This window comes from Gordionus sp. m RMFG-2023, chromosome 2 (genome assembly GCF_954871325.1).
Source record: "Gordionus sp. m RMFG-2023 chromosome 2, tfGorSpeb1-WG-v2, whole genome shotgun sequence".
NCBI lineage: Eukaryota > Metazoa > Nematomorpha > Gordioida > Chordodea > Parachordodidae > Gordionus > Gordionus sp. m RMFG-2023.
Window position 1 is genome coordinate 33,246,593 of NC_088776.1, and position 16,457 is coordinate 33,263,049.

General features: G+C 27.3%; 1 protein-coding gene across 2 annotated transcripts in view; it reads right to left on the reverse strand.

Annotated features, from left to right (window-relative positions):
- Positions 1-1,484: 1,484 nt before the first annotated feature.
- LOC135925205 (sodium-dependent proline transporter-like) overlaps positions 1,485-16,457 on the reverse strand; it is a 30,421-nt gene continuing 15,448 nt past the window's right edge. The window contains exons 3-9 of one of the 2 annotated variants that reach the window (XM_065460418.1): positions 13,373-13,542; positions 11,563-11,764; positions 10,414-10,608; positions 10,036-10,258; positions 8,555-8,792; positions 5,723-5,972; positions 1,485-1,997 (exon numbers count right to left, since the gene is read on the reverse strand). In XM_065460418.1, coding sequence (XP_065316490.1) covers positions 1,582-1,997; positions 5,723-5,972; positions 8,555-8,792; positions 10,036-10,258; positions 10,414-10,608; positions 11,563-11,764; positions 13,373-13,542 — 1,694 coding nt within the window. In that variant the 3' untranslated portion in view covers positions 1,485-1,581. The remainder of the gene's footprint in view (positions 1,998-5,722; positions 5,973-8,554; positions 8,793-10,035; positions 10,259-10,413; positions 10,609-11,562; positions 11,765-13,372; positions 13,543-16,457) is intronic. The other variant, XM_065460419.1, reaches the window with a different exon arrangement.

Below are 16,457 nucleotides of genomic sequence, written 5' to 3' on the forward strand. Positions count from 1 at the left end.
GATCCTATTGGGAAAGCAGTAAAATTTTAGAAAATTATTTCATTCTTTTAGGCGTTAATTCCTTATTTAAAATGTAATAGGAAAAAGATCTTTCGGGAATAATTACCATGTTCAAAAATCTCAGAATTAAAAAATAATCCTTATAACTTTTTTAAAATTAACTTTGTTTTATGTATGTCGTTAACAATGTGTTGAATAGTGTTCCATTTCGCTAATTGCTATAAGTTTGCTGCAAATCTGACTAAACAATCAATAGTAGTAGAAATGATTTTTTTAAATCTGACTATATAGCTCGTTCTTATTCCTAGCATATTTATTTATTATTAATTTTTAGAATAATTTAGCTATAACTCCAATTTTAGCTAAACCCATTATGATGAGACTTCACTAGGGTTGTGTCGATATTAGATGTCTGATAGAATCGGAACAGATATTTAGCGTTATTTTAAATATCGGATCAGGCCGATATTATTAAATAAACCAATTTGATCAGATATTTTTATTGTTTTTGGTTATATTATGATTGTATATTTAATGAAAATCTTTTATTATTTTACATAATTTCATAATAATAATTTGTAAAATGAACCAATATTGAATTTTTTTTGATGTTTAAAAAAAATCAAATTATTTTAAAAGATAGAGCAACCAAAAATTTAATTTTTTTGTTATATCTGCAACAAGAAAATGATTTTAAAATATTTAACGAGTCAAGCATAAACAGTTTGATTTAGCCGACTTTTAAAAAATGGCTAACTCATGATTTAAGTCAAAAGCAAAATTATGCACACTTAAAGATTTTTCCCACATTTGGCAGAAGGGTTTGAACATCTATTGTATAAACCATAAGACTTACGTAAAAATATTTTGACTAAAATAATTTTAATAACCGTTTTTAAAAATCAATCGAACCGTTTAACAAGACTATATTCAGCTATTAAATGAGATAATTCACTTTTTGAGAATTTTTAAAAAAAATACACTTAAAAAATCGTGGAAGTTAGTTTGCTTTTTTTAAATAGAAAATATTAATCTTTTAAGACATTAGATCTAAGCAAATAAAATCAATTTAAATATCGGATCGGTACCGGTTTTTAACAATATCGAAAAATATCGGATCGGATTGGTAACAAATTTTTGGATCAGGACAGCTCTAGACTTCACTAAAAAATATAGGGTAATTGGCTAAAAATCTGCAAATTCAGCTCAATCTACATGCGTGTAGCGAAATTGGCTAAGCATAGAAGAGTGAGTTAATTTATTTATATTTTCATTTTTTTTATTTAGGGTTTTTTTCAACTTTCATTCTCAAAGAATTCTTGTCATGGAATAATCTAAAATTCATTGCTTAAATGTTTTTATATCTTAATATGTTCGAGTTAACCCATGTTAAAATCATTATTGATAATATAGCAAATTCATGGAGCAAGATAAACATTGAAAATATACTATATTTTAAAAAATTTGATAGACTATTTATATCACAAAAATCACATTAATATTTAAGCTATAAAAATATCTCGAATAAAATTTAAATCATGAAATTTAATAATCAAGGCGAAAATATAACGTTTTCGCGTATTATTCCAAGTTAAATTCCGCAGAGAATTGCCTCTCAATCATAAGACCTTTTTTTTTATTCCAGTCTTCCGTAGCGAAGAAGAGTGCCCTGAAGCTAGGGTCCCTTATTTTTTTGAAAGTGACATCTATGTTGGCTTGGTTGTCAGTATAGCTTGTATCTTCTTCGTTACTATTGGAGACGAAAGTTATGTATTTGTAAATAAAAAATCCGGGGATAAAGGACACCGTAAAAATGGCCATGCACCAACCCAAGCCTATGGCTAAGGGAGGAAAAACGTAGGACTCCCCATAAGTGAGGCCCGAACTGGAAGCCCAATCGTACAACAAGAGGATTAGTAAGCTGGTCGGCGAGATGTATCTCCAGCACAACTTCCACCAAAAACTAATCTTGTAGCCTATCATGGTCTCGATATCATCTAAAAGAATATATTCAACAAAATAAATGAAAATAATCCTGGAAAGGGAACATTTAAATAGGCCAGGAACAACATCCATTATTAACCCTTCTGATTCAAGGTAAAATAAATCACCTGTTTCAATGTTTTCTGCTTAATCCTAACCTTAAACTCACTATACCTCGAAGAATATTGTTAAACATCTTTAAAATTTAAAAACAAAATATATTAAATAAAATCTTTCTTTGCATAACATAATTGTTTTGATATTGTAATTTTAAATATTGATTTCGCGCCCCCTTCTTACCTTACCTTATTAGGATAAGGGAGATAACACATAAAAAGCTAAGCTAATTTAACTTTATTATTTTATTGGAGCAAAATTTATTCTTAATTTACAATATAAGCCAACAAAACATTATTAAAATTAATTTATAAAAAAAGCCCTTGAAAGCTTTTCCTAGTTTTCGATTAATATAATAATAACAATAAAAAATTATAAAAATTTATTTATTAAATGAGCCACTTCCTTTATAAGACAGGAATAATAAATTTATATAACAAAATTCAAAAATTATAGGCCGGGCTGGATTTTCATTTAGACCTTCGGGCCAAGCTGTGCTTAAATCATTTAGAAATTTTTTTAATAAATCAACAGTAAAAGAATTGAGGCAAAAATTATTAAATATATTATCTGAATTAAAAATTATTCTTATACCAAATAAATATTATAGCGCGAATTTCTTTACCATTGAAACAGAGCACTTTAATTTATGGGTGACAAAGAATTATTAAAAATATACCTCAAAAATAACATTTAAGCCTGAATGAATATTGTTGTCAAAATTATTAAACTACTGAAAACCCCAGATAAAAGTATCTATATTTTGAGCAATAATATTTTTTTGTGGAATAAACCCCGCCTTAGGGTTAATTGAGGCTTGGAGATGATAAAATTTATTAAAGCTCTATCTATAAATATCATAAGAAACAAAAATTATCGGGTTGAGAAATATATTTAAAACGAATATGCCTTTACGTTAGGAGGGGACACAAGTTTTATTTTCAATTTATATGATTCTCACACTAACAAAACCGAATAAATTTACAACCTAGGCTTTAAATATCCCCACCCTTTAAGAAACATTTCAATAGCTTTAAAAATGTTTAAGGTGTTTTATCCATTTTATTAAACAATCAGTAAAGGGGATTTAGCAGAGGGTTTGGTTGAAAGAAGAATACAATTTTAATATGGTTTTAATTTATTGTTATTATGTATATACTAGTTGATAGTCCGTCAAAAATGACGAGGAATGAAAATTTTCTTCTTATCCGTCAAAAATGACGAGGAATGAAAATTTTCTTCTTACTTTTATGCATGTTACCTTTATTTGAAAATATTTAATTTTTATTCTTCTTACCCCCTCATCCCTTCAGGCCAAGTTTAATCCATTAAAACTAAGTGCTATGGTTTGAGTAAAAATAAATTTAAAGCATTTACTTGATAATACCAATATTATTTGTTAAATATTACTGATTACTTATACCTAATATTTAATATAAAAAAAATTCACAGGCAAAGTCCAAAGCCATATTATATGAAAAATTCTTCCAAGCCCAATGAAAGATCATAATAATTTTGGTAGTTAAGAACTGAAATAAAATATTTAAATAATCATAATGAATTTAAAAATACAATCAAAATTCAGATTTTCATGGGCCTTGGGTTTTTGATGGTCAAGTCCAGGCCTGCGAAAAAAATTTGTTTTGGGCCAATGTCTGATCTATAATTAATAATAAAAAAATTCTCAAGCGTCCAAGCTCATAATAATTTTGAAAAATTTTCCCCAAGCCCAGCCCAATATAATTTAGAAAAATATTTTCCAAGCCCAGCCCAACCCATAATAATTTTATAAAGAAATTTTCTCAAACCTGGCCAACCGATAGTAATTTTAAAAAAATTTCCAAGCCTGGAGATAGGTAAATTGCTAAAAACCATATCTATTTTTTTAGTCTATTTTAACCCAGCTCACCCCAACCAAGGCTAACCCATTAAGACTAAGAGTGAATACTATTTTTTTGAATAAAAATAATATTTAAATTAGATTTTATCTGAGGGCCATATAAATATTCTGGGTTAAATATTACACCCCTAATATTAAAAAAATTCCTAAGCCAGGTCCTCGCACTTGGTTTTCTCAAACCCGCAAAAGACCATAATAATTTTGATAGTTGAGGACTGAAATAAATTATATAAAAAGTCACAATGCATTTAAAAATACAATTAGAATATGAAAGTTGCATGGGCCTTGGTTGATCAGGCCTTGCCATGTCTTCAAAAAAAATTTTCAGGCCAATTTCTAGCCCATATTTAAAATTAAAAAAATTTACAGAAATTTTAGACTATAATAATTATGAAAAATGTTTCTCAAGCTATGTCCAAGTCCATATTATGAAAAATATTTCCCATGCCCAAGAAACCCAAATATTTATTTTGATCCAGAAAAATAGGTCTGATATAAGGGGTTTATAAGAATTAAATCTAATTTCAAAATTATCATCAAATGAAGGGTAAATATCTGATTTACCTATGATTCTACTGGTGAGCTCCTGGTATTTATGTGAAATTCATGAATACATATTAAAGTACCATTCTGAAAATATGTTCATCCTAATTTAAATTTCAAACAAACCAAATGATTTATTACTTATTTACAAAATATAAAATTAAATTTAAGAAATTGTTATTAAATTACAATAGAAAAAAATAAAAAGATATGTCTAAGTTAACAAATAATAGGAGGTAAACTTCAATCATAGTCAAATTATATATAAGTAAAACAAAAAGGTTATACATTTAATCAAAAATGTTATAGTAAGTTATGAATAACATACATTCAATATACAAAATTTTATTATCTTATGAAGTTTTATTTAAAAATTTATATTTATTTTAGGGTTATTCTAAAATTTTCCATTATTTATATAAAATATGTTAATGATATATTTAGTAATTTTAAGCAGCTCTATTTTAAATTTTATCCAATATGATTTCCATCACATTTTTAAATGTTGATATTTCTAATACATGCTCACAGTATACATTCCACCAATTTTACCTAAATTTTAATATTTATATAAAATTTATTAATAAAGTATATTTAATAACATACATACAAACTAAATAATTACCCTTCAACATCTATATAATTAATATTTTAAATTTAATTATATTCAAGTTGGTGCATGAGTGAAACTTTAAATATATATAATTATATTTTAAATTTATTTGTATTCAAGTTGGTGCATGCGGTAAAGCATAACGAGAGGCTCGAGTTCGATTCTCGTAGAGAGCAAAAAATTAACATTACACTATATAGTCTCCTTAAATTTAAAATACATTAGGGAGATACGAAAACGATATGGAAATTATATATATTAGATAATAGAGGAGCGTTATAAATAAATAAAGCGAGTATTAGTATGTAATTCACGTTACCAATTATAAATCGATAAATATTATATAATTAGGAAGATAAATAAATTATTAATAAATGTATATTTATTTAGAAGAGAAGGATCTTGATTTTTATGTATTTTACACATTTTTATTTGTTTTTTTTTGATTGATATATTGAATAAAAGAAGTAGTGAAGTAATATTGTTTATAAATATATATTTTTAACCCCATTAATTACATTGTTAAAACTAACCTTTATAAAATATAATTATACAAAAAATAATACCTACAAATCTCTGAGTTCCATAAAGGTAAGATACGATAGAGCATTGGACGAGGCTGATAAATAGTAAAGGCCAACCAGCTGCATAATTATCCATGAGAGAAAACAGATATATGCCACCGTTCATGGTTTGGGGAATTGCAATAAGAAAAAGTAATACACAGACGCTGGCACTGACTAGTATCTTTCGAGGCCTTAGAACCATCGGCCATTGATCGTATAACGTCGTTAGAATGGTCTCCACCATGGCAAACTTTTTTTTACAGATTTTGGTCATGAGATTTAAATTTTCATTTAATTTATTTTCAATTTTGAAAGATATAAAAAATAATATAATAAAATAAGAAATACAATTCATAATTATATCTTTTTATTTTAACCCTATTTTGAATAAAATATCAGAAAATTTAATAAAATGGTCAAGCCAATCTAAGAACCTTAAATTTAATCGTTACCTAGGGACCTGGAACGGATATGTATTTATGGAATGAGAACAAATAATTATTAATTTATGAATTAATTCAGGAACGTTCAGAAAATGATATCAAAATTTTAATTTAATTTATTACGCAATAAATGTAATATTTATAAATATTTGTTTTGTTTTTTTAATGTTGTTTGCTTCACATATCTATAATCAAAAGATTAAAAAACCTTTTTAAATCAAATTTAGAATAATTTTAACTGTAGTATTATAAAATTAATGGTATATAATAAAGGTTTTAATTTCAATGGGCTGTTGTTAGTGTTGAAATCTATTTCGAGGGTAATGATGTATAACACTGAAAGTTATTCATTTTTTAATTAAGATATCAGATAGTAACAAATGTGGTCGGTTCCAAGTAACGTCTGTGGCCTAATTGGTTATTGCGGATATCTCTTATCGCATAGATATGGGTTCGGATCCAGAAAGGATCGGAATTTTTTCTGGAGCAACTAGATGCATTTTAATAAAATTTGGTCGTATGTTGTAGTGGATTATTGATTTTTTTATGTATAATGTTTTGAAGTTTGTTTTTTTATATATATGAAAAAGAAGAATTTTTTTTTTGTTTGAAAAACCTAAAAAATAAAATAAAGAAAATATAAAAAAGTGTAAAATAAAAAACGTAGTAGAAAAAAAACCTAAGTGCTAAAAAATCCAGTATTCCATTAATAAGCAGATATAATCCTATAAAAGTATAAGGAGATATAAGCTTATTATAGTTTACAAAATTAATGATGACCACCTTCCATGTCAAATAAAACATCTTTTAACCGGCCTCTTTCAATTTCGATAAAAATTTGTAGGTATGTTATATGTGCTCTAGTAATATCTAAAACGAAATTTTAGCTTTAGCAATTATATTACCTGAGTTAATGAGAATCAAAAGTAGGGGAGACCGGGGTAAAACGATTGATATTTTGCATTTTTACCATAATATTTTGAAACATTAACAAAACAAATTATATATTAATAAATAGTTAAATTCCGCATCTACAAAATAAAAAAAAAGTGCAGCACTCTCCCATTAATACTTTAGGAGATGTGATTAATTATGAGAAGTGTGCCATTTTCGTATTTTACCCCATACAACATTAAGGTAAAGTGGTTAAAATAAAATTGAACAGAACTTTATTGTTTAATTGAACAAAATATTGCAATTTTGACAGCTATTCTTCACTTTTAATATAAGCTAATCAATACAATACCGAAATGTAAAAAAATACAAAAATAGTATATTTTGAATGTGCCCATTTAAGGCACATCGTGCATTTCAATTATTCTTCCCCTTAGCTAGTATTCAAAAAATTTTATCCAATAAGACAAACTATTTATTAATGTTCCTTTTTGAAAAAACGTACGTTTTCTATGGTGTAGACGTTAATATTTAAAATGAACTTTTACAACTTAAATCAAACGGAACATTTTGATAAATTTTATTTTATAATGGTTATAAGGAACAGGTATACAAATTTTTAAATTCTGAGCCTTTATGGTGATTTTTATAATTTTAGTGTAAAAACAGGTTTTCGACAAGATATGTCAAACCGGGAAAACAAAAGATGAACATAAAACGCCTTCACACCAAATTTCAAATCTTTATTCATAAGGGTTAAGAAGTTATTAACATTGTTACCCCATCAAACGCTTTATAATAATTTCTTCAATAATTACGGCGGCTGGGTTATTATTTAAAAAAATATAGCAAATAATGTATAAAAAACGTATAGATTGCGCTATATATGAAAATTTCAATGCAATAAAAGGCTTTTTTTATAGTTTAAAATCATTTCAAAACATTCAGTTGATCTACGAGTAATATCATTTAACATAAATCCATAATTCTACCGCACAAATATAACCAATCTTTTCGATAAAATATATTAATGCTTAGATGTAATGTAATAATTGATATATATTATAAAGGTAGCTAATAAATATTATATATTATTCAGGAACACTTCCGAAACGTTCCAAAGCTTGGAAGAGGAAAGACACATTTTTTAGCTGGAACGGACGGACACATGTAAAAATGCCTTTGTTCCTGGTCCCTGCTTTATTTATGAAAAATCAGAAAAAAATATTCTAATGTAAAAGGTAATTATAATCTAATTCTTTTTTATATTAACGAAATATGTCTTTACTAACAAACTTATCTCACTTATCAAAAAAACGTCGCTCAACCCGAAGATGTTTCATTTTGTTAAAAAAACCATAATTATGTTGATTAGCCATTCTTATCTCAATTTAAAAGGTTATTTAATAGACCCTGGTAAAAAAAAAATTACGCGAAATATTAGAAAAATCCGATCTCTTTAGTAAAAAAAAATGAAAAATATTTTATTTTAAACTTGACTATCCAATCCTATCGTGACAAGCATAAAGAAGAATATCACGCTCCAAAAGGGAGCCCATGCTATCCGGGTTATAGCCGTGGGGTAGGCTACGAAAGCCAAACCGAGCCCAGACCGTATAACCTTATCTACCGGAGTATTCATCTCATGAGCCATGAATCCTAGGATAGCGAAAACAACAAAGCCTGATAAAATGCTGGTAGCCGAATTGAGTAAGCCCACTATGATTCCGTCTCTGAATACGCATGTGAAAGAGGAAAATATTTTAAAATAACAGGAAGGCCGGTGAGAGAATGATAACTTAAGAATAACTATACTGATTCAGCTGTTTAATTGGTATATTAAATTATAAAAATATTGAGGCTAAATAAATTCATTAGTAGAACAAATTTATATAATTTTGATTGGGTAAGGTGAGGAATATTAATAAATTGGGAGAAAAAAGGAAATATATAATATGATTATTTGATTGAATCTCTAGATTGATTTTTAAATGAAATATACTGATTAAAAAATATATAGATAAGAATACTACGATACCGATTTCTTTATGACATTTAAATTAGAGCAAGAATATTCGATTTTACATTACATGTTGTTATGTTAATAGAGTTCAGTTCAAGCTTGGGATTTAAGAAATCCGATAGGGTAAAATGTTCAGGCTTAAAGTGTATGATTTCGACAATCTTTTGCCTCGTTCGATCTATATTTAGCCTTTTTTTTAATTTTAATAATTCATCCTCATTTGTGAAGCACTAAGGATAGGGCCCCTATTTTTATTTTGAATGATCCCATCTAATGAATGAAACTTGCTAGAAATGTTTTAACCTTATTATAGACTAAATAAAAATTAAAAAGGAGACCACATGTTTTTAAATTTCATTAGAATATTTTATTATAAATAGAAGATGCTAAAAGATTATTTTTTAAACTTTGTGGTCTAATAAGATGTCGGAGGACATAAGAATAGGAGATGCATATGTGTAAAATATTGGTATGGCAAGTTATTTTTTATAAAGACTCAATGAGCTGGTAACAATTTTAGGACTTATTTCGTTAATCTACAATGAACTCATCACAAAAATTCTTAATTGCCTTTTTGCCGCCAATGGTAGAATTTAAGTGGGTGAAACTTTCTCTCTCAATAATTTTGAAATTGTTGGGAATAATGGTTGAATCTGAATGTAGTAAATAGAATTCACATTTATGTAAGTTTAGGGACAAGTTCGTAATTCTGGATAGTCTATTTATAATGGCATGCACTTCCATTATATCGTTGAAAAAAACAAGATATGTTGTCATCGAGAGATTTTATAAGAATTTTAAAAAATGAAATCGATATTATAAAGACTTAAATTTATAATTAATTTGTATAATCATTAAAAACGATTATTATATATTATTTAATGACTAAAATTTTTATGGTTTGGTTTAGAACCCTGAAGCAAATAAAATATGCTTAAATAATAAAGTGAAACCTGTAAAAATCGTGATGAAACGAATTGTAGCTAGAAAGTGTCATTAAGCTGCCAAAAGCTGGACCGAGTGAGTAAAATACTTGAAGAAACGCTTCTTTCCATACCTTAAAGTCAGCCAATTTCCGCCAATCGGGTTTCATATAAAATATCAATCCGCTGGAAACACCTTCTAAAGTGAGCGCTCGGACTAATAATATGATGAGTACGAGGTAAGGAAATGTAACTTTTTAAAAAAATTTTATATTTGATATTTTGATTATAACTAAAAAAATTGTAATTTATATTTTTCATTATTTGATTTGTTTTTATTTCTCTATTCCATTCACTCTTTCCTTCGTTTCATGTTAATCGTGCGAAATATTAAAAATAAATCTAAACCCGTAAAGTAGACGACTTTGCCACTAGTTTTAATACCCTGCATGATAGAAAAGAATACGCTGCACCAGGCCAAAAATAAGCACAGGGCGAGTTCCCATTGAACTTTACCCATGTTCTCAAAGCCGTCCGATATATTGAGCATCCGGTAATTAAAATATTCTTCAGCCGGAGAGTCCTTTTTACCAATATCGTATTCTTCGTTTTCATACCACGCGAGAAAAAATATAATATATTATTTTAATTACTCTTTAGCTTAACTTTATCAGTGTCCCCGTTTCTTAGCTTAATAAAAACCCAACTCTGTAAAACTAAAAATATCACAAATTTGGGCAGTTAGGATCTGAAAAAATTAACTAAATCAATGGAATTAAAATAAAACCAAGATATTTCAAGTTATTATTATATATTCATCTAAATAAAATGAAAATTTAAAAAAATATCCCAATCTTAACTAAGGTTTAAAAATACTTACGAATTTAATCAATGAAGTTTCACAGACCCCATCAGTCATGAAATGCTTATATCATAAGAACTACTCATCCAAAAAAAATAAAATTTGATTGAAGATATATTTAATGAAGTTCATAATAATTAACCGTTTTATGTAATATCAATTCTAGCATGCCTGGAATATGAAGGATTAACGGTCCCACCTTACAAATCATGCACTTGCCGATTTACTATAAGTAATACGTGTAGCACAGAAATACTTAGCCTGAATTTGAAAAAAAAATGACACAGAAGATTGGCCCAGCCGGGAATCGAACCAGCAACACCTCACTTCACTTGATAACTCTCTTACCATTGACCCTATTAGTTCTCATAAAAAAAATTGTATTAATTTACCAAATATGTATTAAAATCAATTTTTCTTTTGCCGTTTCAAACTTGAAATAACATTACTCTTAATTTAATTTAGAAATGTAATGTACAGGCCACGTCGGATCTTATATAATTAACGGAATTTTACAATATTCCATAAATGATAAATTTATAACTTAGACCGTTTGACAAATTCCTTAGTCAGCAATAAAAGATAAAAACAAACAGTTGTTTTTTATTTTAAAATGATTAAATCTTATATCGTTTTATTATTTGTAAAATAATTTATTATCAATTTTTTTATATTAGGAAAATATATGATGAAACCTGATTGGTTATTCGTACGATTATGACAATTTCCCTTGAAGTAGGTAGTATTTTTGCTATAACATTCGCGAGCTTTGAATGAGTCAAAACAATGGGCTGTATTCCACCAATTATCGCAACCGGCCCAAGGTAAAACTCTTTTAAAGGAATCTCCCAGGTAGAAGAGTGTCCAAGTCAATATCATGTTGTAATAAATGGAACCCTGAATAAAATTCAATATCATCAATCATGATTAATTGTGCAATCAAAAGTCCGAACAAGATTAAATGGAAAGGGACGACCAAACAAGCTATAAACTTCGGTAAAAGTCGTGATAAAGTAGTTTCGGTTTTATGCTGGTAGAATTAAACGATTGTTAATGGTAATATGGGGGGGGGGGGGCAGGGGGGCTCGTATGACTATTAAATTTTTTTATCTTGAATGACATTGGAAAATGTGGGTAAGTTCTGTAATATTTCTAACAAAATACTTATTTGGACCACATGTTAAATTTAGAGCAAAATATGTGGTGCAAATATTATATTGACTAAAAGTCCAATCCTACACCCCAAACTGGGCTTTATTTTTTTAGTACGGCTGGATCGAGAATTTAAAAAATCGCTTTGGCCTTGATTTTTTCAACTAATTAGGTGTCCACAGTTTACAATTTCTTAAATAAGGCAATATTTTCAATTTAATTCAATGTCAACAAGAGTGATGAATTAATTTTTATTGTATTTAATAAAGATTAAAGAAAATGAAATAAATTAAATATTATTATTGGTCCGGTTCAGACCTCGGAACCACTACCCCATATAAAAACTCTCGATGAATATTTTATTTATAGATATGATATTAGCATAGAAGATAGTTACTTTCAACCGGAGAGCTAATTGTTATATGCGCAAAACTACTTTTTTTAAGGATGTGATAATTTATTTCAAATTATTTTTTATTTAAAAATCGATATTTCAAGAATTTGAAAAAAAAAATTTATAAATCTATATTTATATCATAAATGGCGACTAATAAGATAGTATTCTAAAAAATAATTAAAAAGGGTTAAGTGACAAAATAAATAAATTTAAAAGGAGAAAAGATCAGGTAAGAGGAGATACTAAGAAAATTCCTATATGTCGAGAGCTAGAATCAAGATATCATCTGGGGACAATAAAAAACTTGAGGATTTCATAGAAGGAAAGGTTGAATACCGATAAACAAAAACGAGCGAATACCAATCCTCCCAGATTAACATGTAGGGTGGCTTGAAACCAATCAGAATTCGATAATTTTAACTTATAAGATTAAAAATGTGTTTTCGTTTAAAAACAGAGAAAAGCGGATTTCATGTGGGTATACTAAAAATAAATATTTTAGAAAAAAATATATATTTGAAATGAAGCATATATTAAATATATAATAATTTACGATATTAATTATCAAGTTAATAATATTTATTTTCTCAGGATATTCCTGTATCATAAAATTTTCAGATATTTTTTCTCCTATTATTTTATTTAATTTTGTAATTTTTATTATCTTAAAAAAAGGGGATTTTTTTCCGGGAAATTATTTTACTAGATTCATACACGGCTTGATTCCAGAAATTTCTGAAGGGTCAGACCAGGCACTTCTACTCCCCTAAACACTCTACCTTTATAAAAATTTTAAAAAATTCGATCAAAATCTACACTTCAATTATCCCTTCCCCCACCACCACCTTTATTCTAATGCTAATCGTGACGATTTTTATATATAAATTGAGAATCATGATTAGTTAATGCCTTTAAAATCAAAAAAGCCCAAATTATTTATTTTTAAAAAAAATTACCATAAAGGAAATTGCGACCATAGACATCCCAACACCGGTAAAAAAGGGACTGAGTTTCCGAAACAGCTTAACTGGACCCATAGAAGAGTATTGGCCTAGGGCTAATTCCATCAGGAACAAGGGCAGACCGGCCGCGAAAAGCGCGAAAAAGTAAGGAATTAAAAAAGCTCCTGAAGTTTAAAAAAAAATTTAAGATATAAATTATACTTTTTTTAAAAAAATGAGCCTAAAACTGAAAATCATTATTTTTTATTTCTTTTTTTGTTGAAAATAATCCAACTTAAAACTGCACTGGTCACGAGGTAATTCCATGCCAAATCAATAAATTTTCGGCCTGACCTTTTTAATTTTGATAAAATTTTGCATGCTGAGAGAACATCATTAGAAGGCATTGAATACAAAATTTTAGTCTCCTAGTACTTATAATATCAATGGTCAAAAAGTGCCAAAAATGACCTTTTTTCGTTTTTTTAAAATTGAGATAAATTAAAAAATAATGCTAAAAATAAAATTTGCAACTCTATTATTAAGCCTTTTGATAAATATTAAAAGAATTTTTTAAAATAATAATGATGCGTTTTATTTATGTTATAAATTTTCGAATTTCTTTATTATATCTATTTGTAAAAAAATTTAACTTGAGACAGCCATGGGTTTTTTAGTTATTGCGATTTAAAAAAAATAAATTAATATTTTTTTAAAAAATAGATGGTGCTCCTATATAAAATAATGCATTTTTGTTAAAATTGATTTTTTTAAACCTTTTTCATTTTTTAACATAAATAATAAGATTTTCCATTATTAATATCATGAAATGAGATTATTTAGCTGCGATTAAATCATATTTTTCTTGTAAAAAATTAAAATTTTCCAAAATTATTTATTAATTCATGAAGATTTTACCTATTTTCGCCTTTTCATTAAATTAATTTTTGACGCTTTGATATGATAATTTCGATTTGCGATATATTATAGGTACGTCCAGTGGCCGTTGATGGGCTCATTATCGTTAAAATATTATATTTTGGTATGAAAAGAACATCTGGTGTGGCTAGATAAACAAAAGAATTTATTGGTCCTTTATGATGAAGAAATTTTTTTCCCATTTCATCTCTATTTACATTCACTTCTTGTAAAAATCCTAACCAACAATCGTTTTCTTACATATAGGTCATATATCTTCTCATTTCATTGATTAACTTTTCAATCAAAAGATCCACACATGGATTTACTATATTCTCCTCAGTAAACGTCTGCGAATTGGAATATATTTTAGTATTGAGCTTAGTTAAACAGATTGGAAACATTGAGTAGATTATTTTGTCGCAGGTATTGAATATTAAACCTCTCACTTAATCTTCTCTGTCTCATACTCTGGTATGATAGCATAAGAAAAATTTATACCTTTTATATGCTATTCCGAATATTTATAAAATTAATGGTACAATTATTTGTTTTGAATAAGTTCTTTGTAAGCTTGTATTGGCAACTATCCTACTTAATGTTCCACCTAGTTTACCATGCACCGTAACAAAAAAAACATCAGTCTGCTCACCAAAATCGATTTAACAACAAAAATCGATAAAGTTTTTTTTATTTTTGTACTGCGCCCCTTGAACCATGAAAAGTAAATTTCTGGTGGAATGTTGATTTTTAAATAAATCAAATGCGACTGGAATAAATGGGATGAAACAGTATTATGAATTAAGGATTAATAATGCCCCGCCTCAATGTTTGAAAATTGAGTCATCCATGTCATAATTTTTCTCAAATTCTTTTTATAATTAAAGTGCTAATATTCTTTAAAAGGATTGAGCTTTTATTTAGACATTATAAATAATTTTAAGAAAAAAAATTAATATCGAAATGTTTGTAAAAAATAAAAATAATTAATTAGAAGTAGAAGTGCAATGAAAACTGGCTCTTATTTTTCAACAATATATTTTCGAGTAGGAGATATCGGGATCATATCTACCTTTTTAGGAAATATAATCATTTATAAAACCACTAATTTTAAGTTATCAATAGTAATTAACCAGGGTGTCAACCCTCCTTCTAAAAAAGGGTTCATGTTCAGTAAAAAATCCCTGAACCAAGTTAGGGTTCAGAGTTCGATGACCATAAAAATTTTTTATTTACATAAAATGGATAAACTAAAATAAAAAACGATTCCACGAAGAATGATTTTCACAAATTTTTAATATTGAAAATAAAAAAAATTAATTATGTTTTAAATATATAATTTTTTATCATATAAATATTTTAAATGTTAATTTTTTTTTAAATGAAAATTTACCTTTATTTAATTGCTAATATATGAAATGATCTTTAAAAATATTTTAAAAAATTTATTCTCAAAAAACATGAATAATTATATTTTAAAATGGTAATTTGTATATTTTGTTTTAAAAAATAAAATTCTTTGGGTTTTGATGTAAGGGCTCTTATTTTGCAGCCTATATTTTTTAAAATTTTTTAAGTTCCGAATGACATAAGTCCAATGAAAGAGATAAAGAGTGGTAAAAAAATAAAAATATATTAATTTCAAATATTTAATTGTTTTTTTTCTCGGCTATATCAACCGGGTCAGAATTTAAATTTTTTGGAAATGAAGAGACGCATGTGAAGTCCCAAATTAAAGATTTACCTAAAGACCAAGGCACAGAAGTTAAGCAACGTAGTCTTAGGCCATCTTCTAATGATAAATTAGCAGGCTCCAGGATGTTTGGTACTCGGGTCCAAGAGAACGGCTAATAACTGAATTAATTGTTGCGTGTCTTGTATGTCTGCCTTGACTATATATACAATTAATGCCACCCTTTGGAATCAACAAATATTTTATATTTTATGCATGTATGTGAACTATGTTACATCCAATTCGATGGCCTATGGCAACTCTTAATTGTTCATCTGATAAGAGGTTACCTAGGTTACGACTTGATAATGCTTACAGCCATTCATAACCACTAGTACAGTCCGCATTTTGTAATAGTTGAATATATTCTAACGGGAGGTTTGATAAGAGTATTTTAAAAAATTTTTAATTAAAGGTTCAAAAATTGATTGATGAGTTAAAACTGGGGTG